The 26,615-nt window shown below is 37.8% G+C and overlaps 1 protein-coding gene across 1 annotated transcript in view; it reads left to right on the plus strand.

The window, feature by feature from the left end:
* Positions 1–22,489, plus strand: part of UBE2U (ubiquitin conjugating enzyme E2 U) — a 43,280-nt gene extending 20,791 nt beyond the window's left edge. The window contains 3 exon segments of the mRNA XM_034653617.1: positions 10,091–10,103; positions 16,967–17,055; positions 22,404–22,489. Of these exon segments, the coding sequence (XP_034509508.1) occupies positions 10,091–10,103; positions 16,967–17,055; positions 22,404–22,489 (188 nt within the window).
* Positions 22,490–26,615: the final 4,126 nt, after the last annotated feature.

Raw genomic sequence — 26,615 nt, forward strand, 5'->3', positions numbered from 1 at the left:
CTGCTATTTCATTACTAATATATAGAAATTCAGTGGATTTCTGTATATTGATTTTGTATCCTGCGACTTTACTGAATTTATCAACTCTAATAGTTTTTGTGTGTGTGGAGTCTTTAGGGACTTATATATATAGTATCATGTCATCTGCAGTTAGTGGAAGTTTTACTTGTTCCTTACCAGTTTGGATGCCTTTTCTTTCTTTCTCTTGTCAGATTGCTGTGACTAGGACTTCCAGTACTATGTTGAATAAAAGTGGTGAGAGTGGACATCCATGTCTTGTTCCCATCTTAGAGGAAAAGCTCTCAGTTTTTCACCATTGACTATGATGTTAGTTTTGGGTTTTTCATGTATGGCCTTTATTATGTTGAGGTTTGTCCCCTCTAAACCTACTTTGTTGAGGGTTTTTATCATGAATGGATGTTGTACTTTATCAAATGCTTTTTCTGAATCTATTGAAATGATCATATGGTTTTTATCCTTTCTCTTGTTAATGTGATGTAGCATGTTGATTGATCTGCAAATATTGAACAAATCTCACTTGATTGTTGTGAAAGATTTTTTTAAATGTATTGTTAGATTCAATTTGCTAATATTTTGTTGAGGATTTTTGCACATATGTTTATCAGAGATAGTGGCCTGTAGTTCTCTCTCTCTCTTTTTTTGTACTGGCTTTCTCTGTTTAGTATCAGGGTAACAGTGGCCTCATAGAATGAATTTGAAAGCTTTCCTTCTTCTTCTATTTTTTGGAGTAGTTCAAGAAGAGTAGATATTAACTCTTCTTTAAATATTGGTAGAATTCACCTGTGAACACTCTGGTCCTGGACTTTTGGTTGTTGGGAGTTTTTTGATTACTGGCTCAATTTCATTGCTTGTAATTGGTCTGCTCAAATTTTCTATTTCTTCCTGCTTTGGTTTTGGGAGATTGTATGTTTCAAGGAATTGATCCATTTCTTCTAGGTTGTCCAATTTGTTGGCATATAATTTTCCATAATATCCTCTCATAATCCTTTGTATTTCTGTGGTGTCAATGTTATTCTGCTCTTTCATTTCTGATTTTGAAATCCCCTCTTCCTTCTTTTCTTTTCTTCTCTTTTCTTTCTTTTTCTCTTTCTCTCTTTCTTTCTTTCTACATGTTTATCAATTTTGTTGATATTTTTAAAGAAACAACTCCTGATTTCATTGATATATATTTTTTAATTTTCTATTTTGTTTATTTCTGCTCTAATCCTTATTATTTCCTTCCTTCTACTGGTTTCAGGTTTTGTTTGTCCTTCTTTTCCTTGCTCCTTTAGGTGTAAGGTTAGATTTTATTGCTTCTTGAGTTAGACCTGTATTGCTATAAACTTTCTTCTTAGAACAGCTTTTGCTGCATCCCCCAAATTTTGGACCATTGTGTTTTCATTTTCATGTCTCCATGTATTTTTTGATAACCTCTTTGATTTCCTGGTTGACCCATTCATTGTTTAGTAACATATTACTTAACCTCCATGTATTTGTGTTCTTTCCAGAGTTTTTCTTGTAGTTGATTCAAGTTTCATAGTGTTGTGGTTGGAAAAGATGTGTAGTGTGACTTTAGTGTTTCTGAATTAGTTGAGACTTGTTTTGTGGCCTAATGTGTGATCTATTCTGAAGAATGTTCCTTGTGCACCTTAAAAGAATGTGTATTCTGCTGTTTTATGATGGAAAGTTGTGAATATATCTGTTTGATCCATCTAATCCAATGTGTCCTTCAAAGCCACTGTTTTCTTATTGATTGTCTATTTGGATGATCTATCCATTGATGTGAGTGGGGTCTTAAAGGCCCCTGCTATTATTGTATTTCTATCAGTTTCTTCCTTTATGCTTGTTATTAGCTGCTTTATATATTTGGGTGCTCCAATGTTGGGTGCATAAATGTATACAGTTGTTACATTTTCTTGTTGGATTGTTCCCTTTATGATTGTATAGTGTCCTTCTTTGTTTCTTGTTAGTCTTTGTTTAAAAGTCTATTTTGTCCAATATCAGTATTGCTACTCCAGCTTTCTTTTTACTTCCATTTGCATGATAAATGCTTTCCCATCCCTTCATTTTCAATATGCATGTGTCTTTAGGTCTGAAATGAGTCTCTTTTAGGCAGCATATAGATGGGTCTTCCATTCCATCATCCTATGTCTTTTGCTTGCAGTGTTTAGTCCATTTACATTCAAATTAATTATTGATAGTCATGTACTTATTACCATTTTGTTATTTGTTTTATGATTGTTTTTGTAGTTCTTCTCTGTTGCTTTCTTCTCTTGGCTGTCTTATCTTATGCTTTGCTGGCTTTCTTTAGTAATATACTTGGATTCTTTTCTCTCTTTTTTTTTTGCATATCTATTACCGGTTTTTGATTTGTGGTTACCATTAGGTTTATATAGAACATCTTATGCATATAGCAGTTTATATTAAGTTGATGGTCACTTAGGTTTGAACCCATTCTTTACTCCTCTCTCACCTGTTTTCGGTATACAGTGTCATACTTTACATTCTTTTAATTTGTGAATCCCTTGACTGGTTTTTATAGACATACTTAATTGTACTGCTTTTGTGCTTCCTACTTTTCTTATTCCTGCTTGTAGTCTTTCCATTCCACTCACAGACACATCTTTAACTCTTCTTGTTGGGCTAGTTTAGTGGTGATGAATTCTTTTAACTTTTGTTTGTCTGGGAAATTCTTTATCTCTCCTTCTTTTCTGAATGATAGCCTTGCTGGACAGAGTATTCTTGGGTGCAGCTTTTTTTTCTTTCAGCATTTTAAATGCATCATGCCATTCCCTTACGCCTGCAAAGTTTCTGCTGAAAAATCAGCCGATAGCCTTACAAGGTTTCCCTTGTGTATAACTGTTTTCTTTTCGCTTGTTGCTTTAATTTTTTTTTTCACGATTTTTTGCCATTTTAATTACGGTGTATCTTTTTGTGGACCTTCTGGGGTTGATTTTCTTGGAAGCTCTCTGTGCCTCCTGGATCTGAATTTCTGCTTCCTTCCCCAGATTCAGGAAGTTTTCAGTTGTTATTTCTTCAAGTAAATTTTTTACTCCCCCCTCTCCCTCTTCTTCTGGGAATCCCTATGATGCAAATGTTGTTATGCTGAGTTTCCTTAGTCTATTTTCATTTTTTATTTTTTTTTCTCTCTCCTATTCAGCTTGATTTCTTTCTATTACTCTGTCCTCCAGGGCACTAATCCATTCTTCTGCTTCCTCTACTCTGTTATTTATTCCATTTAGTGTATTTTAAATTTTAGTTGTTAGTTCTTAATTTCTGATTCGTTCTTTTTTATGTTTTCCATCTCTTTGTTGAGTGTCTCCCTGAGGTCCTCCACTCTTTTCTCAAGTCCAGTGAGTATCTTTTTTGACCATTACTTTAAATTCTCTATCAAGCATATTACTTATCTTCATTTTGTTTAGCTCTCTTGCTATGATTTTGTCCTGTTCTTTCATTTGAGGCCTATTCCTCTGTCTCCTGACTTGGTCTAACTCTCTGTGTCTGTGTCTTTGTGTTAGGAAGGTCAGCTATGTCTCCTGCTTTTGAAAGTAATGACTTCATGAAGATGTCCTGTAGTGCCCTGCAGTCCAATGTCCCCTCTTCACCAGAACCTGGTGATTCAGGGTTATCTCCTATGTGTGTTGCATGTGCCCTACTGTTGTGGATGAGCTCCTTTTGCCTTCAGTCATTTGAAGTGGCTCTCTTTTCCTGTTGTGAGCAGGCTTTTGTGCCTCTGATGTTAGTGGGTCAGTCTGGGGCCACCTTGGACTTGAGTTGAGTCAGACCAGGTATTTGCCAGAGATGCAGTAGAATGAAATTGCAGGGCACACCCCATGTGTTATTTCCTAAGAAGCTTTTTTGGCCCACTGCTGGGGCCACAGTTGGACTGGTGTGTGTCGTTATCTTCCCCTCTCCAGTTCAGGAGTCACTTTGGGGTGGTGTGGGCCCCTACTGGGGCTGCTTGCACACCACCAGGCTTGTCGTACCACTTTGGATGGGCTCCCGCCAAGAGCATATTTGAGGGGCAGGTCAGCAGGAGAAAGCAAGGTCAGGGATTGTGGTTTTAGCAAGGTTTGTGTGGGTCTGCTGTGGGAGGGAATCTGCAACTGCCTAGGGAAACTGCCCAGGCTTGGATGGAGCGGCATGTCCACAGAAGAATGCGGGGGCAGGGAGAGCTATTAGCCAGCTAGGTGGGGAGTGTTGGTGCTGCACTGGTTCCTGCAGGTGTCCATGTGTATAGGCTAGGTGGCAAAGGAGGGAAATGACATGCCATAGCTCTTTTGTTCTTGGAGAAGTTGCTCAAAGTTCCTCGCCCATCCAGCACATGCTCTGAGATTAGTAAATAAATCTCCTTCCCATATACTCCAGGTATTTTTCAAACTGCTGCCTTCTGTGCCTTATCTCAGCAGGGTTGTTTGTTGTGTTGTCTCTTTAAGGGCAGGGACTCAGTTTCCTGTCACCCTCCTGGCTCTCTCAGAGCAGAGCCTGCTGATTTTTAAAGTTCCAGGTGTTAAGCCCCACTGACTGTTAGGCCTCTCTGGTTTTCAAAGCCAAATGTCATGGGGATTCATCTTCCTCATCCAAGTTCTCTGTCCCTGGGGAACCTGGCGTGAGGGTCTGTTTCTTTCCTGTCTCTGCAACCGCGGTGTCCCTCCCTTCCGCAGACAGTCCACAGGTCTGTTTGGCTCCTGACCAAGTCTCTGCCCTTCCTACCCTCTTTGATGTGCCTCTTCTCTACCTTTACTGTGAAGAATCTGTCCTGCCAGTCTTTAGGTTGTTTTCTGGGTTATTTACACTGATGTGGGTGTTATCTAGTTGTATTCATGGGATGAGGTAAGCTTAGGATCCTACTCTACCATCTTCCCTGGAAGCATACAAATTGGTTTTTAATGAAGCATAGCAGACCCTGGAACCCCACACCTTCCATTGCTGTGTGCTGCCCTCACCCCACAAACTACCAAGAGCTTTCAACACATATTTCTTCTGGAATTTACCACTATATTTCTAAGTTTTTTTAATACTTATATTTCTGGGTGTTCAGTTTTAGATATTACTTATAGGCTTCTTTTGAAATAAAAAGATTTAAATTTTTACTATTTCCATCCATGTTTATCTCCCCCTCTTCCTAATATAGTTTGGTTACATTAATATTTACTGTGACTTAGTAATTATATGTCCCAAAAGAACCATGAATGATTCTTTTTCTTTCCTTGTACAAATGGCCCAATTATTCATTCCCTTGCTTTTTGTTTTTTACTATATCTATTATCTATTCTTCCCTTAAACTTTGTGACAAAGCTGTAAAACAACTCCCAGGTAGTCCATCAATTGCATTTTTCTCCCTTGGAGACCTCTTTTCTCTGGCATTCCATCCTCCTTCGGTTCCAAGTTGGCAGTTCTCTGGTAGGTGTCCTGGGATGATGCTTTCCCTGTTTCTTGAATTGGAGCACCTGCTTGATCCCTTGCTTTTCTCTTGCTTGGTTTGCTCCTTCATTTTGTTGGAGCACTTCTTTTAGGAGCTTCTTAATACATCAGAGTTAAATCTATTATTACTTTATATACCTGCAATTGTATTTATTCCACTGTCTTATGTTTACAATTTAGTTAAATTTTAGTTTGGAAATTTCTTTCAGAATTGTAAAGATCCTATTACCATGTAGTTTTCTAGTGTTGCTCTTGAGAAGTCTGATTTCACTCATATGTCTGATTTTCACATATGATGTATTTTCCTTCTAAAACTTTTTAAATTTCCTCTTTATTTCCAGGGATCTGAAATTTTTTTAAAGATTTTATTTATTTATTTATTTATTTATTTATTTATTTATTTATTTTATTTATTTATTGGACAGAGAGAGCGAGCACAAGCAGGGGGAGCAACAGACAGAGGGTGAGGGAGGAGCCTGATGTAGGTCTTCATCCCAGGACCCTGGGATCATGACCTGAGCCAAACAGCAGACGCTTAACTGACTGCGCCACCCAGGCGCCCCTGAATTTTTTTTGATAATGTTTTTTGATGTAGTTGCTTTGTTTGTGTGTGTGTATGTGTGTGTGTTTTTTTTCCTTCTTTACTCATCATATAGGGCATTTGTTAGGCTGTTTAAATCTCAAATTCTAATCCTTCAGTTCTGAAATTTTTTCTTATGTGATTTCTTTTATCATTTCGCCCTCCATTTTCACTATTCTCTCTTTTAAATATCCACATATTGAGATGCAGGATCTACCAATCCAGTCCTCTAATTTTGAAACATCTATTTTCTCCTATTACCCACCATCTTTGTTTTTTGTTCTATATTCTGGAAGATTTCCAGCAAAGTATGTTTCTGTTTCCTACTTTTCTCCCTATTTATTTGTTTTGGTTGTTATCTTTCATGGTATTGACTTTATGCAAATGTGTAGTGATCTTTGTCCATTGACAGACATATGAAGAATGGAAATCAATCATTAAAAATATTGAAAATATTTGAATACAGACTAGATTTGTTGACAGTTTTATTTCTTTATTGGGTTATTCAGTGAGGACCTAGCCATGTCATTAGTCAGGCCTGACTATATCTCCTGAAATCAATCCTCCAGTCTTATGCCTGGAGAGAGAGATATTNCAGTCAAAACTAGAGGCTCTGACGGCCAGGGTCACCGAGGCAGAGGAACGCGTTAGCGAATTGGAGGATGGGTTAGTAGAAGAAAAAACGAAAATAGAAGCTGGTCTTAAAAAAATCCACGCCCACGAATGTAGATTACGGGAGATTACTGACTCTATGAAACGATCCAATGTCAGAATCATCGGCATCCCTGAAGGGGTGGAGAAAAACAGAGGTCTAGAAGAGATATTTGAACAAATTGTAGCTGAAAACTTCCCTAATCTAGCAAGGGAAACAAGCATTCGTGTCCAAGAGGCAGAGAGGACCCCATCCAAGCTCAACCAGGACAAACCTACGCCACGGCATGTCATAGTGCAATTCGCAAATATTAGATCCAAGGATACAGTATTGAAAGCGGCCAGGGCAAAGAAATTTCTCACGTACCAAGGCAAAGGTATCAGGATTACGTCAGACCTGTCTACAGAGACCTGGAATGAGAGAAAGGCTTGGGGGGGCATTTTTAAAGCTCTTTCAGAGAAAAACATGCAGCCAAGGATCCTTTATCCAGCAAAGCTGTCATTCAGAATTGATGGAGAAATAAAGACGTTCCAAAATCGCCAATCATTAACCAATTTCGTAACCACGAAACCAGCCCTACAGGAGATATTAAGGGGGGCTCTATAAAGGTAAAAAGGCCCCAAGAGTGATACAGAGCAGCAAGTCACAACCGATACAAAGACTTTAAAGAGAAATGGCATCATTAAAATCATATCTGTCAATAATCTCTATCAATCTAAATGGCTTAAACTCTCCCATAAAACGCCACAGGGTTGCAGATTGGATAAAAAGACATGACCCATCCATTTGCTGTCTACAAGAGACTCATTTTGAACCCAAAGATGCATTCAGACTTAGAGTAAGGGGATGGAGTACCATCTTCCACGCAAATGGACCTCAAAAGAAAGCTGGAGTAGCAATTCTCATATCAGATAGACTGGATTTTAAACTAGAGGCCATAGAGAGAGATACAGAAGGGCACTATATTATTCTTAAAGGAAGTATTCAACAAGTGGATATGACAATTATTAATATATATGCCCCCAACAGGGGAGCAGCAAGATACACAAGCCAACTCTTAACCAAAATAAAGAGACATATAGATAAGAACACAGTAATAGTAGGGGACCTCAACACCCCACTATCAGAAATAGACAGAACACCCTGGCAAAAACTAAGCAAAGAATCAAAGGCTTTGAATGCCATACTCGACGAGTTGGACCTCATAGATATATATAGAACACTACACCCCAGAACCAAAGAATACTCATTCTATTCAAATGCCCATGGAACATTCTCAAGAATAGATCATGCTCTGGGACACAAAACAGGTCTCAGCCAATACCAAAAGATTGAAATTATCCCCTGCATATTCTCAGACCACAACGCTCTGAAATTGGAACTCAACCACAAGGAAAAACCTGGAAGAAACTCAAACACTTGGAGGCTAAGAACCATCCTGCTCAAGAATGACTCGATAAACCAGGAAATCAAAAAACAAATTAAACAATTTATGGAGACCAACGAGAATGAATACACAACGGTCCAAAACCTATGGGATACTGCAAAGGCAGTCCTAAGGGGGAAATACATAGCCATCCAAGCCTCACTCAAAAGAATAGAAAAATCTAAAATGCAGTTTCTATATTCTCACCTCAAGAAACTGGAACAGCAACAGAGGGACAGGCCTAACCCACTGACAAGGAAGGAGTTGACCAAGATTAGAGCAGAAATCAATGAATTAGAGACCAGAACCACAGTAGAGCAGATCAACAGGACTAGAAGCTGGTTCTTTGAGAGAATCCATAAAATTGATAGACCACTGGCAAAACTTGTCCAAAAACAAAGAGAAAGGACTGAGATTATTAAAATTATGACTGAAAAGGGAGAGGTCACGACCAGCACCATTGAAATTGCAAGGATTATTAGAAACTTTTATCAACAGCTATATGCCAAAAAACTAAACAATCTGGAAGAGATGGAGGCCTTCCTGGAAACCTATAAACTACCAAGACTGAAACAGGAAGAAATAGATTTCTTAAATAGGCCAATTAACTATGAAGAAATTGAGTCAGTGATAAACAACCTTCCAAATAATAAAACTCCAGGCCCAGACGGTTTTCCTGGGGAATTCTACCAAACATTCAAAGAAGAAATAATACCTATTCTCCTAAAGCTATTTCAAAAAATAGAAACAGAAGGAAAGCTACCAAACTCATTCTATGAGGCTAATATTACCTTGATCCCCAAACCAGGCAAAGACCCCCTCAAAAAGGAGAATTACAGACCGATTTCTCTAATGAATATGGATGCCAAAATCCTCAACAAGATCCTTGCTAATAGAATCCAACAGTACATTAAAAGGATTATCCATCATGACCAAGTGGGATTCATACCTGGGATGCAAGCATGGTTCAACACTCGCAAATCAATCAATGTGATACATCATATCAACAAGAAAAGACTCAAGAACCATATGATCCTCTCAATTGATGCAGAAAAAGCATTTGACAAAATACAGCATCCTTTCCTGATTAAAACCCTTCAGAGTGTAGGAATAGAGGGTACATTTCTCAATCTCATAAAAGCCATCTATGAAAAGCCTACTGCAAGCATTATTCTCAATGGGGAAAAGCTGGAAGCCTTTCCCTTAAGATCAGGAACACGACAAGGATGCCCACTCTCGCCACTATTATTCAACATAGTACTAGAAGTCCTTGCAACAGCAATCAGAAGACAAAAAGGGATCAAAGGTATCCAAATCGGCAAAGAAGAAGTCAAACTGTCTCTCTTTGCAGATGACATGATACTCTATATGGAAAACCCAAAGGAATCCACTCCCAAACTATTAGAAGTTATAGAACAATTCAGTAAGGTGGCAGGATACAAAATCAATGCCCAGAAATCAGTTGCATTTCTATACACGAATAACGAGACTGAAGAAAGAGAAATTAGGGAATCCATCCCATTTACAATAACACCAAAAACCATACGTTACCTTGGAATTAACTTAACCAGAGACGTAAAGGACCTATATCCTAGAAACTATAGATCACTTTTGAAAGATATTGAGGAAGACATAAAAAGATGGAAAAATATTCCATGCTCATGGATTGGAAGAATTAACATAGTTAAAATGTCCATACTACCCAGAGCAATCTACACTTTCAATGCTATCCCGATCAAAATACCGAGGACATTTTTCAAAGAACTGGAACAAATAGTCCTTAAATTTGTATGGAACCAGAAAAGGCCCCGAATCTCCAAGGAACTGTTGAAAAGGAAAAACAAAGCTGGGGGCATCACAATGCCGGATTTCGAGCTGTACTACAAAGCTGTGATCACAAAGACAGCATGGTACTGGCACAAAAACAGACACATCGACCAATGGAACAGAATAGAGAACCCAGAAATGGACCCTCGGCTCTTTGGGCAACTAATCTTTGATAAAGCAGGAAAAAACATCCGGTGGAAAAAAGACAGTCTCTTCAATAAATGGTGCTGGGAAAATTGGACAGCTACATGCAAAAGAATGAAACTTGACCACTCTCTCACACCATACACAAAAATAAACTCCAAATGGATGAAAGACCTCAATGTGAGACAGGAATCCATCAAAATTCTAGAGGAGAACATAGGCAACAACTTCTATGACATCGGCCAGAGCAACCTTTTTCACGACACATCTCCAAAGGCAAGAGAAATAAAAGATAAAATGAACTTATGGGACTTTATCAGGATAAAGAGCTTCTTGCACAGCCAAGGAAACAGCCAAAAAAACTAAGGGCAGCCCATGGAATGGGAGAATATATTTGCAAATGATGCTCCAGATAAAAGACTGGTATCCAAGATCTACAAAGAACTTCTCAAACTCAATACACGAGAAACAAATAAACAAATCATAAAATGGGCAGAAGATATGAACAGACACTTTTCCAATGAAGACATACAAATGGCTAACAGACACATGAAAAAATGTTCAAAATCATTAGCCATCAGGGAAATTCAAATCAAAACCACACTAAGATACCACCTTAAGCCAGTTAGAATAGCAAAAATTGACAAGGCAAAAAACAATTGTTGGAGAGGATGTGGAGAAAGGGGATCCCTCCTACATTGTTGTTGAGAATGCAAGTTGGTACAGCCACTCTGGAAAACAGTGTGGAGGTCCCTTAAAAAGTTAAAAATTGAGCTACCCTATGATCCAGCCATAGTGACTACTGGGTATTTATCCCAAAGATACAGACATAGTGAAGAGAAGGGCCATATGCACCCCAATGTTCATAGCAGCTTTGTCCACAATAGCTAAATCATGGAAGGAGCCGAGATGCCCTTCAACAGATGACTGGATTAAGAAGTTGTGGTCCATATATACAATGGAATATTACTCAGCTATCAAAAAGAATGATTTCTCAACATTTGCTGCAAGATGGATGGCACTGGAGGAGATAATGCTAAGTGAAATAAGTCAAGCAGAGAAAGACAATTATCATATGGTTTCTCTCATCTATGGAACATAAGAACTAAGGAGATCGGTAGGAGAAGAAAGGGATAAAGAAAGGGGGTTGGTAATCAGAAGGAGGAATGAAGCATGAGAGACTATGGACTCTGAGAAACAAACTGAGGGTTTCAGAGGGGTGGGGGTGGGGGAATGGGATAGGCTGGTGATGGGTGGTGGGGAGGGCACGTATTGCATGGTGCACTGAGTGTTATACACAACTAATGAAGCATCGAACTTTAAAAAACCAGGGATGTACTGTATGGTGACTAACATAATATAATAAAAAAACACTAAAAAAAAAAGACAAACCTGCAATTTGTAAAAACGCAGTGTCTGCAAAGCACAACAAAACAAGGTAGGCCTGTATTTCAAAATAAAAAAAAGTTTTTGAAGAAAAATATTCAGACTTTTTCACTGAATAGAGAAAAATGGGTATACTTTCAAACTTCCAAACTCTGATTTGAAAATCTGAGATTATTATAAGAAAGAAAAATTATAGGCCAATATCTCTCATAAACACAGAAGCATAAAGCCTAATCAAAATATTAGGAACTTGAATCCACTGATACATAAAGAGGGATAATACATCATGACCAGGATGGCTTTATTTCAGGAAAGACAGGTTGGGTTAAAATTTAAAAATCAGTGTAACTTACGTAACCAAATAAATGAAAAAACCATAAAGTGATTTCAATGAATCAGGAAAAAGTATTTGCTAAAATTTACCACCCATTTATGATAAAAATTCTCACCAAACTAGGAATAGAGAAGGAATTCCTTATTCCAATGAAGAGAATCTACAAAAATCCAACAGCAAACCTCATACTTAAATGTGAAATGTTGAATGATTTTCGCCTGAGTTTAGCAACAAGGCATGTATGTCCATTATCACCACTTCTATTCAGCATTGCACTGGAAGTCCTAGCCCGTGCCATAAAGCCAGGGAAAAAAAAGTTATAAAGTTTGGGTAGGATGAAGTAAACTATCTTTATTCACAGATGACAGGATTTTATATAATGGTAAGATCCAAATGAATATATAAAGCTTGAAAATTAATAAGTGAATTTAGCAAGGCCCCAGGATATAAGATGAACATTTTAAAAAGCAACTATATTTTTATGTAGAAGCAGTCAATACATAGAAATGGAAATGTTAGAAATACTACTACAGGGGCGCCTGGGTGGCTCAGTCGGTTAAGCGTCTGCCTTCAGGTCAGGTCATGGTCCCGGGGTCCTGGGATCGAGCCCCATAATGGGCTTCTTGCTCAGCAGGGAGTCTGCTTCTTCCTCTTCCTCTGCCCCTACCCCTGCCTGTGCTCTCTCTCATTCTGTCTCTCAAATAAATAAAAATCTTAAAAAAAAAAATACCATTACAATAGCATCAAAATGTAACAAGAGAAGAATAAGACATCTATGCTGAAGACCATAAAATATCTCTGGAAAAAATTTCAAAAGACCTAAAGAAATAGATACATAATGTTTGTGACTTGAGAGTGACTCAATATTATTGCAATGTTTGTTCTTCCCAAATTAATCTATAGATTCAACTCAGTCAAAATCTCAACATTTTTTTTCCTGGAAGTTAATGAAATGATTTTAAAATACATCTACAGGGGTGAGTGGGTGGCTCAGTTGGTTAAGCATCCGACTCTTGATTTCAGCTCAGGTCATTATCTCAGGGTTGTGAGATCGAGCCCTGCGTAGGACTCCAAGCTGGGCGTGGATTGCTTAAGATTCTCTCTCTCCCTCTCCCTGTTTCCCTCCCCTGCCCCTTCTCCTTCTGCCCCTCCCCCTTTCTCCCTCTAAAAAATAAATACGTAAGGAAAAATAAAATATATCTACAAATGCAAAAGATTTAGGATAACAAGTTAATCTTGAACAAAGAGGACTGACACTCCCAGATATCAAGGTGTACTAGAAAGTTAGAATAAATTTCACTCTGATTGGCTCTTTTTAGGTCCGGTTCTGTTCCTAAGTAGTAACCATTGCCAGACAGCCTTAAACCCATCAGACCCTGACTTAGAGTCAGGATGGAGGTCAGTCCCATCAGACTGAATGTCATGAACATAAGGGGGAAGAGTGGAGTAGTTACTGGAGAGGCAACAATGTCCACTGTGACAACCTTCATATATATATACTATTTTTAATGGACTAAAACCTTGGTAAGTAAGAGTTTGACAGGCACAGGAGACACAAAAGTCTCCAGCCAGACCTGCTTGCACACATGCAGAAATGTGATATTGTGTACCCCAGAGCAGCGGGAAGTTCCATGTGATGGAGCCTGTGCATGTGCAGATGAATGGTGGAAGAAATGGTTGGAGATGGCCAGATGCTGATGAACCTCGAGCTCTATTTGAAAGTGTTTAGGCTCCACCCTATAGAACTTCATAACCAAAAGTGGTTTTTTAAAAAAATTTTTTAAAGATTTTATTTATTTATTTGACAAAGAGAGAGACAGCCAGCGAGAGAGGGAACACAAGCAGGGGGAGTGGGAGAAGAAGAAGCAGGCTCCCAGCGGAGGAGCCTGATGTGGGGCTCGATCCCAGGACTCTGGGATCACGCCCTGAGCCGAAGGCAGACGCTAAACAACTGAGCCTCCCAGGCACCCCCAAAAGTGGTTTTTAAGCAGAGGCATGACGTCCTGGAATAGGGGGAGAGAAACTGAGGTAGAGAAACAATGAGGAAGCTATTTAGAGCTTGCAGAAGAGAAATGATGAGGTATTTGCCCAAGACAGTGGAGGAGACCAGCTGACACTGAGTACTAAGGGATTCTAAACTCCCTGCCTGCCTCTTCCCGTGGAAGATTTCATTGAATGCACATCACACCTGCTGGAGAAAGTTCTCTCTCTTAATTTTATAGATGAGGAAACAGGAGTGAAATAGTTACATGCGTGGAGTCACACAGCTAATAAGTAGTGGGACCTGAGTGTTTTAACACAGGCCAGATGATTCCAGAGCCTGTACTCTTAATCATGATATTACATGACTAAATAGCCAGAGATTGGTAGGGGTTTAATCAGTAGGCTTGGGTTATGGCTGGGATGTTGCTTCCATGAACTAGCATTACCTCGACTCTCTTCTTCCCTTAATGATCCTTTTTGTTTCCTTCACTGGCTCCTCTGAGCTCTGAATTGGTGTCTGATCTTTCTTTTCTAAACACTTACTTATTCTTTCTGTGTTTGTTTTCCCTAATGGCGCCATTTATCAACCTTTATGTTGATTTGACCCAAATCTCTTATTTCCAGTCTCAATTTCTCAATCACACTCCTGAAGGTCATCACCTAAAACCTATGTTTAAATTTAAGCTCATATTTTACTTCAGAGTCTCTAGATGCTTTCTGTTATAGCAAAACTAAATGGTCTTCCAGGCTTTAGAAGAATATCTGACCCCCAGATTCCTTCACCTTTCACACCCTATCAGAAAACCAGTCCAGTCATTTCATTAGCATGTCAGACATTCATCTCCTTCCCTTCATAGTCTCTGCTCCCACCCTCAGTTAGCTCTGCATTTCTTGCCTGAATTACTGCATCTGTTTCCTAACTTGTCTCCCTGCATTTAATCTCTCATATACTCCACCCTGCATACTAACGCCAGAAGAAACTCTTACACACTTGGTTCATAATTTACTTGCCTTATTCAAGAACTTCTGATTGCTCTCTATCACCTAATAAATCAGATTCCTGAATCAACTCTAATCCATTCTCTGCCTAAATCTGAAGACCTGCATTGCCCAGTTTCAGTTATTTTATCAAATTCCAATTCCTCTGAAATTGGAACTCTCCACTCTAGTCAATTATCTCGTTACTATTGTCTCTTACCCCAACACGCTCTGCTGCACACGCACCATGCTCCTTCCCATCTGAGCCATTGCTCACCAAAATGCCTTCTCCATCTGTTCCAGGTCCATATCCCAAGCAACTTCTTCCCTAAAGGCTCCAAGACAAAGTTACAGCTCTCTCTTCCAACTTTTTTAGCTTACTGCCACTGCCAAAGAAGTATCTGTCATTGTCATCTCCAAATGTCTGTGTTAAATGATGTAACACTTTATATGTTAATATATAAGGCTATTCTATTTGCTAATTTGGGTATATATCTTATTTTCCCAATAGGATAATAAGCTCTGATGTTCAATTTTAAATTATGTCTTCTACTTTTTCTTATTCATAATGCCAATGATAATACTCAGTAAATTCCTGTTAAGGGTTCAAATTATAAACACATGTATTTTTTTATACTTCCCTGTAAACTTAGTAGCTTATCTGAATCATCATAAATTGTTACTGTTCTCCTATTTTAAGGTGCTGTTTCTTTTACAGAATTGAAAATGCAATATTCTCAAATGTTTAAGACATTCTGCTTTGTATATTCAAACTATATTAAAGTTATACCTTTTAGGGTAATATTTTTAATTATTCTGGGGAAGAAAAGAAAGCCCCTGAAGGCTAACAGTTTGAAATTGAACAGGACACCGCTGGGAAGGGAGAGGGTCATGGGTCGTCGTCAAACAGACAAAAAATACAATGGAGACGATTGTGCCTAAAGATGGTGTATTTTTTTCAGGAGACAGTGTGTTGACAGTTTCCTTCCTCTTGGGTCATTGTTGTCTGCTAAATGATCTGTGACAGCAAATTGATCACAAGCTTTTTCATGCAGGAGATATAATGCAGCCTTTCATTTTGTTACCCCTGTTGCCAAATGCTGAAACATTTCGTTGGCAAAATTAATGTTAGTTTAATATGTCATTTAATGGTGTAAAGCACCGCATGTAGCTCTGGAAGCAATAATATTAGTGATTAATTTATCTTCACCCAGTTTCAGATTTCTACTTAAGTGTGATTGCAAAAGCAATAACACATTTGAAAAATGTTACTCTTTAAATTAGGCATCTGTAATTATCATTTAAATAAATGATGCATTCAAGAATTTAGATATTGTCCCATTAATTTCTAAATTGAGTTCAATATTTAAGGTACCTACAATTCACCTATAAAAATTAATGCTGGTGTACTTGTTCCGAGAAGTTGCTGCTTCCTCCAAAGAGCTAAGAACATCAAATGGAAAACAAACATAAGGTCTTTTACATCTGATGTTTCAGCATCTACTTAAACCAGCAAATTGGTGATTTCACATGTCTGAAAAACATCCCAAAGGAATATTTTGTTTGTAGTGTTGAGAATCTCTGCAATTAAAATGTTTGTAGGGAAAAAATTTAGAAATGCAGTTATTTAACTGTTTCACAGATCCTGTTCAATATTTTATAACAATCTTTGCCCTTCCATTAAGATAGAGTAATATTAGCACAGGGAAGGGTAAGTGCAGGCAGGATTGTTAGAAGAGTTGGTTTTTTCCCTCTATGAAAATGGCCAGATTCTGTGTGAAAATTAAACTGATCTCGTATCTGGTGTTTTACTTCTCCTCATAATAAAAGGGAAATAAAGGTGATTTTATTTCAATTTCAATTTGGGATAGCTATTTAAGAAAACTGTTTATTGTAGAAAGAAAAAAACGTCCACGTATGATGCCTTTCTTAAAATCCTTTTTTAATGTTAGTAGTGAAAGGCAGATATTTTAAACTTATATTTTTCTTTTTATAGTATACACATGGGTGTACGTCTTTTACATTTTGAAATATGTTTTGGACAGTTTTTCTTTTTTGTGATTTGTATGTTTTAGTGGAGAAATTGATATATTAGCTCATTTGTTAGAAATTGCAAATCAGTTTAATGTCTTATGGAAGAATATTGTTATCTGAAACAGTCTACTCTGATAAAATGATGTTAAAAAGGAAACTTGCGAATATTCATTGTTTGATTTTAATGTATATTTTCAGATCAACGAAAGCAATCTCATTTAATGATTACTATAAGACATGGTCTGGAATAGCCACATCAAAAGCCACAGAATACTACAGAAGTCCATGTAAGGTGATCTAGGCTTAGCTTATGTCCTTTTGGTATATATTAATCTCTTATTCTCAACTTGTCTTGCTTTCAAAGACTCATTGACATATATTTGTAATCTGAAGGTGATAAACTCCTCTGTTACCTCTATATACGAATCATTCAGCAACTATTAATTTAGTTCCTTTTTTGTATAGAGTCCTAGACTGAAGTCTCATTAAAAGTCAGAAGGAAAGATAGAAAATTGGAGGAATGCAAGGTGAAGTTCTCAATCTTCTGAGGCTTACTTGACTCCACCCTAAAATGTAGAACCGTCATAGCAAGAGGAGCCTTTTTGATTCTAAACACAATTATGCTGAAAACTGAGAAGAAAGTATTAAGTAGAAAAATAGCAAGAAAATATATGAACCTAGGGCTTTCAATTATATCAATCTAAGGAAAAATCACCTGTTGCCATCATATATTAGGAGCTAAAAAGACAGAAGAGGAGAGCTAGACAACTTTCTGGTTCCATTAATCGAATCTTTAGTGTACGGTTTCATGATTTAGATCCAAGTAGGTTATCCAGTCTGCTGCCCTGCTACCCTGCTGAAATGGAGCATTAGGGAGAGACCCATGCCTTCCTAACTCCCATCTTTACCCTTTATCTTACTTGTACTCTTGTTCGCTATGCCTACCTGCCAGTAATTCCCAAGACCTCATCGCTAGTCAGGCCCTCTTCTGAATTCTGCATGCATATTTATAACTGTGCATTGGACATTCACCTACGTGGGTTACAGGCATCTCCTACTTAAGATGTCCCAAAGTGAATTCATTATGTTGCCCCAAAACCTATCCTCCCACCATTATCATCTCCCTTGGTTAGTGATAGATCACCATTATTGCGTTTACTTGCCTAAACCAAAATCATAGACATTTCTTAGAGCCCTTTATTTCCCAGATTAAGCCTTGTTTACTTCATCTCCTACAACATTCGGAATGTTTCCCTCTCCACTCCATCCTGATGACCACTGCTTTAATCTGTGTTCTCATTGAATTTCACCTCATTATTGTAATAGTCTCATATTTGGTTTCAATAGAACATACTATCACCAAAAAGTTTGTAGTTTTAAGGCACAAATTAGAGCAAAAAAGTAACACCAAGCTTAACAAATATTTAAAAATAAATTAGATCAATAACTTCTAGGAAATTACATGTTCTTTCAGGATGTTGGTTATTATTTTGCGATCACCCATTACCTTCCTCACTAATCACAGATGAGTGGTTAAGAAAAATAATTAAGGTGCTTAAAGAAACACAATCTTTGGCAACACTATCAGTATAAATAATTGTATTACTTTCGATGCCAGAGTACATGAATATTTACTTCATTTCAAATCCTTGTGGTTGGGTGCTGCTTAGTCAACTCAGCAAATATATCTGGAGCACTTCCTATGTGGAAACACTGAGGAACTCAGATGGGCTCCAGGAGGCAGGAACCCTTAACAGACAAGGCATCCAGAGGCAGTTAGCACAATCTAGGGAGAGACTCAGTATGCAACTCCTTCAACCATAAAACAAACCGACTGGTAGAAAATGGTGTCTTATGGAATAATATGTAAATATATAGGAGCATTTGGAAACTTCAAACTGCTAAGAAAAAAAAAAACCAGAAGCACATGCCAGAACTTCAGGGAATTTGGAAATGATTGTCTTGCAATAAAGAACAATTAAAAATGGAAGGAAATAATGAAGTACCACTGACTGCAGTTTCTTCTTCAAAAGAGTTAACACTAAAATGTTTAATTGGGGTCTCATTTCCGTGGCTATCACTACTTAGTATGTAATTCATCTCTTTTTGCGAAGGCAATAGCTTTAGTGGCTGCCCCTAGCCCAGAAGAATTTCTGAGACTGAATGTAGCCCTTGGTGCAAGATTTCACAATCACCCTGCCTGTTCTTCCCCTAGGGATTTGTTATAAGAATGTTTCAGGAGCTTTCCTTCAATAATAAAAAGGACTTACTTTTTAAAAATTAAATTTAAACTTTACATGTGCTGCTGGCCATTTTGTCTTTGGATAATTCAGCTGGATGAGATCCAATACTATTTTTTAACAGCCTAATTTCCTGGCAGTAATAAAGATGAAGCTTTGAGATTATAGAACGCTTCTTTAGCTACTGAAAAATAAAAGGGAAATTTCTCATAACTTCAGTTTCTACAGTTACATTCTTTTTTAAAAATTTCAGTTATTTAAATTTTTTTAGAGAGCAGGGAATGGGCAGCGGGGAGAGACTCCACTCCCAGCACAGAGTCTGACACAGGGCTCGATCTCGCAGCCCTCAGATCATGACCTGAGCCAAAATCAAGAGTCGAACGCTTAACTACCTGAGCCACCCGGGTGCTCCTCTATGGTTACATTTTTATCACTGCAAAGATTATGAAACTCTTGTGCATATTTTTAAAAGCTTTTTTATTCATATTGATGAGTGGTTATATTTTGATTTGGGGTATTAACTCTTTTCCATATCTTTGTGCTACAAATCTACCCATAGTCATGTGTGCCATAGTAATAGTAAGTTTATTCATGTACAATACAGTTTACAAAGTATAGTCTGTTTTGTTTTTTAATCATCCCAATCTTATTCTTTTATTCATTTGTAAACCAGTACTTACTGAATGCCTAATATATGTCATGCATAGTAGTGTATCAAGCCTGTGAACCAGGCATTATTATTATTACTCTTGTCTTACAGATGAGAAAACTAAGACCAAGAGAAGCTAAGTAATTTACCTAAGGTCACAGAGGTAGGAGGGAGTATTATATATTGGTAAAGAGTGTAAATTCTAGAGCCAGATTGCTGAGATTTAATCCTGGCTCTGCTACTTACTAGCTGTGTGGCCTTGGGGGAGTTTCTTAACCTCTCTGTGTCAGTTCCTTGTCTGTAAAATGAAAATAATTACAGCACATAACCTCATAGCATTGAAGCACTTAGAATAGTGCTTAGCACATAGTGAGTGCTCAATGAAGGTGGCTGTTATTAACTAGTACAAGTAGGCTATGGCTCTAGGACTTGAGCCAGTTCCTCTGACTCCACATGTATTGCTCTTTTTATCATGCTATACTGCTTCCATAATGTGGTATAAAAATGTTATCTCTATGTAGCCTGAGATTTAAATTCAGACTCTGAAGTGTATGCAGTACATTTTTCAATAATTATAATTATTAGTTTATAATCATAGGCAATCATATGGGGAAATGTACTGACAATCCACTGTTCTCTGTGCATCAGTATAGAATGGCAAATAAGAGTCTGGCAGAGAACAAGCCAATACATATGGTTGTGGGCACAGCACCTTAATGACAGAATATGATCCCCATAAGGAAATGTTTATGTCAAAGGGAAAGAATTCCTTCAGACCAGCGTACTCTGTAATACTGAGTGGAGGCTTCCTGGTGTTTGTTTGCTGTCATCAGACAGACCAGACACCCTGAAACATCATGGGGTTGCCTGCTTTCACCCTCAATAAAAGACTTCCATTCTTTGAGTCTTTGAGCTGGAACTAAGGGCAAATGTCTCCAGGATGCATTTAGATGCAAGAGGCAGCACCATCTCATTCTAATGCAGTGGTTCTCAGTCTTGACTGCTCATTAGAACCACCAGAGGAACTTGTAAAAACTCCCATGTAAAATGCACACCCCCAGACTAATTACATCGGGTTTTCTGGGAGCGGGACTTGGCAGGAGTCATTTTAAAGCTCCCCAGGTGATTACAATGTGCAGCCAAGGTTGGAAAGGCTGCAGAGGGAAGAGCATGAGACTCAACAGGGAGTCTGCTTTTCTCTCTCACCCCACTTGTGCTCTCTCAAATAAAATAAAATCTTAAAAAAGAATATGTATACATGTGTATTTATGTGTGTGTGAAGGAAGAAAAAAAAATCAAAGCCAGGAACATTGCTGGTGAAAATTATGTAACATTAATAGAAGAAAATGAGAACTATTCAGTTTAAATGTTTCTATCAATGATGTATTTCATCAGGCTAGCAGAGGTTAATCAATCGTTGTTTAGAAGGAAGCTCCAAATAAAGGTAAGTCTGGCAGAGAGCATCTAGTTGGTTAAATTGTTCAAGACTATAAACCCAGGACAGTTACAAGAAACGGGGAGATGATAGATGATAGATGATAGATAGATAGGTAGATAGATGATAGAGTATATGTGTTTGTATGATCTGGCTTTCAACAAATTTTATTTTAATTTGATTGAAGGCATAAGGTTTATAATTAACCACAAACATATGTGCCAGGGTGTAATGTGATTTCCAGAAAATACTGCAGATCTGAGATGAATTGATAGAAGTGTAGCACACAGGTCAAGGGAGGTAGTAACTCACACCTCTGCTATTCCAAAGAAATCAAGATCTTGAGCTAGTTCTGGATGTGAACTTTAATAGGAACATTAACAAAGTTGACCAGCCGGATGGTGAGGATGATCAGGTCTCTAGAAGCCATGTCTTAAGATGAAGTTGAGGGAACTGAGGCTGCTCTGAGGGCTATCTTCAAATATTAGAAGGGCTCTCTCCCATGGGGAAAGGATGAAACTAGTTGGTATTGCTCCAGAGGTCAAAACTCGGACCAGTGGAAACTCAGCACTCGGATTAAGAAAGACATTGTGACCTTATTGTCTGGCAATGGAACAGGCAATTTCCCAACAACAGAGAGGGGACTTTACAGTCATTGGCAAGGGATTCATTCAGAGGCTGGATTGGGTGATCACCCCTTGACAATTCTTGCTTTGTGGAAGATCAAGACTTATAATGTCACTTCCAACTCCAAGATTTTATTTTTCCACTCATAGTGCTGAATTAGAATTTTGTTAAACTGTGATGTCTGTAGTTTTTTTTTTTATAGGGTTTATTTATTTATTTTTTAAAGATTTTATTTATTTAGTTGACAGAGATAGAGACAGCCAGCAGGAGAGGGAACACAAGCAGGGGGAGTGGGAGAGGAAGAAGCAGGCTCCCAGCAGAGGAGCCTGACGTGGGGCTCGATCCCAGAACGCCAGGATCGTGCCCTGAGCCGAAGGCAGATGCTTAACGACTGCGCCACCCAGGCGCCCCGATGTCTGTAGTTTCTATAGGAGTTATTTTAATACCTTCATTACTATAAATGATATATAAACAAGTGTTATTATAATGAAAACCGAAGAAAAATCTTGTTTCAAAGTTCAAGTAAAAGGAAGAAATTCGTAAAGTGAGCATTGCAGTATGACTTTGAAGTATATAGTGTACATCATTGCTGTATATCAACTTAGTGAAAAGTAAATTATTTTAAACTTTGAACTATTATTAAAGAATGCATACACAGCTCCTTTTTCAAAACTCTAATTTCAGTGCTTGAAGATCCAAATTTTATTGTAGAGTATTATAAATGGAAGAAAGCTGAACTAAAACATCCTAAAGAATGGAATTTAAAGTAAGTACTATGTATTAACTTGAAATACCTATTACTCTACTTTCTACTAACTGAATCATCAGAAGAAATATTTGGAAATAACAATGGATGCCCTTTTCTAAACATAAGAACAAGAATTAGACGTATCATTTTTTCCTTTCCTATGAACCCAGGTGGGAAGCATCTTTGTTACTGTTAACCTTAGAGATATAAGTTATTTGACCAGCAAAAATGGGTTTATTCAGGAATAGCAGAGAATAGCAATTTGGGATTTGCAAGCTAGATCAAAGCCACAGGGCAAGTCCAAGAAATATAGGAAGAGGAATGTCACTTTATAGAGAAGAAGGCAGTTGGGGGCAGTTGTTTTGAAAGGAAGTCCATTGAAGAAAAGCAGGTGTTCAGGATGATGCCTGTTTGTCATTGGCTGAGTTGTGGAGTAGTCAGTTTCTTACAGAAGATGCAATGTACATCTTTCTCTGTTGGTATCTGTGATTGAGGATTTTGAGGATTCTTTTCTGTTGATGATTCTTCTGTTGGAGTCTGTAACGGACAGTTCTTGTAATTGATGTTGGGTAGTAGGGCTCCACCTTCTGGCCCCCCAACTCCACTTTAGTGAATGTTCCCTTTATTAGTTTTCGCCTGTTGACTGCCAAAAATAGAGATGGACATGTGGCACAGTGAAGGACTCTCATAATACCCTCTCTATTAATTCTCTTGCTCCCAATCCCATCATCTGTATCAACATATGACTTAGAACTAGGAAAGGGGCGCCTTGGTGACTCAGTTGGTTAAGCTGCCAACTCTTGATTTCAGCTCATGTCATGATCTCAGGGTTGTGGGATGGAGCCCCACCTGGGGCTCCAAGCTCAGTGGGAAGTTTGCTTAAGATTGTCTCTCCCTCTGCCCCCCCAACCGCTTGTGTGCGTGCTCTCTCTCTCTCTCTCTTAAATAAATAAACTCTTTTAAAAAATAGGAAAAAACCAAAACAGAACCCTGTTTATATATCACCAGTTAGCTTTTCATCCTTCTCACAGTGCCAGATATTTTTTCCTCTTCCACAGGTTTTTCATTCAGGAACCAAATTATTTCATCTGACGAGGAAGTATATAGTAACATATGAAATTAAACTATTACAGTATCTTCAGAAATCATTGACTATTAGACCACATTGAAGGGAACTTAATCTCATCTTTGGTCACTTGAGTCCTAAAGGCAGTTTTTCTTTTTCATCATTCTAGAGCAAACATTGCATCTCAGCTCTATGATGTTGGCTATATAGTACTTATTTATTCTCGTCTGCTTATTTTAAATTACTCAGTAAATAGTCTACACAACACAAGGGGAATTAAAGATCCCTCCTCTTTCTTGGCATTTACCTCATTTACCTTACTCTTTAGCTCTTTGGCTTGTTAGCAAAGTGATTGTTTATTTCTAGATGGAAATATGGGATTAATAAAAATAATGTGCTGTATTTTGAATTTGTGTAGAAATTGAAGTTCTTAAAAAATATACTTTCCTACCTTTTAACATCATAATTCAGATTGGGTTTTTTGGTTGGATATTCTTTTTTCAGTTGACTTCTGTGACAACTTCCCTTCAAGCCGAAGTGGAGAAAAGCTTTTGCATTAGATACTTTTCTGCTTTCAGAATAAATTATAGGCAGTAGCAAAGTTTTTTAGGTCAGAATTTGAAGGAGTACAGCATGTTTTTTTCTTGAAGCCATGTTTCAGGTTTCATTTAAAGAAATCTACTTAGAACATAAGGTTAATTTTGCTTTGACATGACTTCCTTTTTTATTTCCTTTAACAGAATTGCTTTGTTTTATTTGTTTGATCATCGATTCATTATGTAATGCCAGCATCTCACAGAACCCCAAATTTAGAAATGGTAGGGCTGTGTCATTTTCAACTTATCCATCCACTTCTGCATATGGCTGAAATAATTGTGAGCTGTTTGAGTGCTAGAACATTTTTCCAAATACATTATTTTGAAGTTACAGGTCAAATTATCATGTGCGTGGTTGACCCTGTCAGAATAAAACTCTCACACCTTATGCCATCTGGTGGTTGATGAGAATATATTTAGATCAAATGATACTTGATTCTTTTAAATCTTGGAGTTGATTAATTTAAAAACACTAAAGTTTTTTTTTTAAAAGATATTACATTTAGCTGAATAATTTTATTGTAGCATAAATATACAATAGTATGTTGCAAAAATCTAAAGTATGGTGAATCCGCTTTTTCAAATAATTTTTAGAAGTCTCATGTTCTGTCAAAATACAATATAATAAATGGTCAGTTCCTAGAGACTCAAGTAGAAAATGTTTGGGCATCTTTGCAAGTGAGTAATTGGTCTCTATATACATGCGATATAATACCATTATGCATTTCTCTGTTTTAATATTGAAAGTGCTTTGTTTGCACTGAAATTTCCTGTTAAAAAAAGCCAGAAAATACAAATTAACAGTCTTTCATCTGCATAGTGTTAAGGAAAAAGACCTATCTTTCCTGCTTCATATCCCTCTTCCTAAGGTCCTCCCATCTCCTCATCAATCAAGACTCAATTCTTAAGCCACACTCAGTTCTTTTTTCTCACTATTATTTCAGGACATAAGATCTCGTCACCACTTTGTGCCTTCTGCCTGGGATATCTTTCCCAGCAGGGTCTTTGCTGGTGGTCTAGAATTAGGCTTTGGTCTGAATGAAAAGGTGGAATGTGGAGTCCTTAAGCACAGGGACATGGGAGCCGGACTATTTGAATTTCAATTCTGACTCCGCCAGTTACCAACGCCTTCACAGGGCAAGGGCAAGTTATCAGATTTCTTTGTGCCTCAGTTTCCTTATCTGTTAAGTGGCAGTAATAACTGTACCTACCCCTCGAGATTGTGAGGATTAATATATTAATACATGTAAAATTCTTCAAACAGTATCTAGTACATAGTAAGTACTCAGAAGGTTCACTATTATTCATGCTTTTCCTATTGTGGCCCTAATTCCATTTTCAGACAGAACACCTTTCTTCGGAGGTAGCATGGAGGGGAAAAGCATGGGCTTTAGGGTCAGACAGAGCTTAGAGAAATTCTTACCCACTCTCAGCTCGTTTCCTTATCTTTTAAATAGAGATAACATGACTTACCTTGCAAAGTTGTTTTGCATTTGATCTCTTGAGATCATAGATATATAGTCACATAGTGTTGACTTATAAACATTCAATAAATATTAGTTTCTGAGGAGAGGAGGAGACAAAAACACACCCCTCCCAACTTTTCAGGGAATAAATATGGTCTCTGTCAGAAACAGGTTAAAATTGTAACATTTTCTCCAGTCAAAACACAGGCAAGGCCACCTATCATGACCACATTTATTTTAATTCCAGCATACATGTGATTCTTTTCCCTTTTCCACCACTGTGCTCTCTCCTGCCTAGCAAAGTGCCTCACAATGATGGTGTGACAATCCAGCGCAACATCTCTTTGTGAAAGGCTTCCTGAGTCAGGCTTCCGTGTCCCCCCATGCTCTCCTTCTATAGCACTCTGTTCCTGTCTGTTTCAGCATCTGTGGTGTAGAAATTCATCAGTTTATGGAGAATGACCAGGGCAAAGCCATTATTGTAGCTTTCTATTCTCGGCCCTTAGCACAGCACCGGGAACCTAGCAGGCACTCAGTCATGTTTGTTGAATGGTGCATAGTTACCCTGTTGACCCACTTAATAGGTGAAATAAATGTGAAAGCAGTTAACTTTTAGAAAAATTAAATGTAGGTGCTGACTTGTATTAAGGCCAATTCTAATAGAAAGATAATGGTTCTATTTGGGGAATTCTAAGGGTGTAGTTATAGAAGAGTGATTGAAAACTGGAAATATAAATGACTGTTATGAATATTTTATGCAAATTCTTAAGTTGTACACATGTTTTTAGTTAGTATTACTAGGAACCCATTGTCATTATAAGCAGCTCATAAATATTCATGAATCGATCATTTGGTTTGGTCATTTGAACATTTCTAAGGCCTTTTTTCCTCCCCTGTTGCTTTGCCTGTCTCTTGACTATTCATGCAAATGCTTTATTTCTATTAAGACATGGGAAAGAATATGAATCTAGAGACTAATCAGTAGTTTGTATTTATTTTCTCTGGAGAAATAGTGAAAGA

Source organism: Ailuropoda melanoleuca, chromosome 2 (genome assembly GCF_002007445.2).
Source record: "Ailuropoda melanoleuca isolate Jingjing chromosome 2, ASM200744v2, whole genome shotgun sequence".
Classification (NCBI taxonomy): domain Eukaryota; kingdom Metazoa; phylum Chordata; class Mammalia; order Carnivora; family Ursidae; genus Ailuropoda; species Ailuropoda melanoleuca.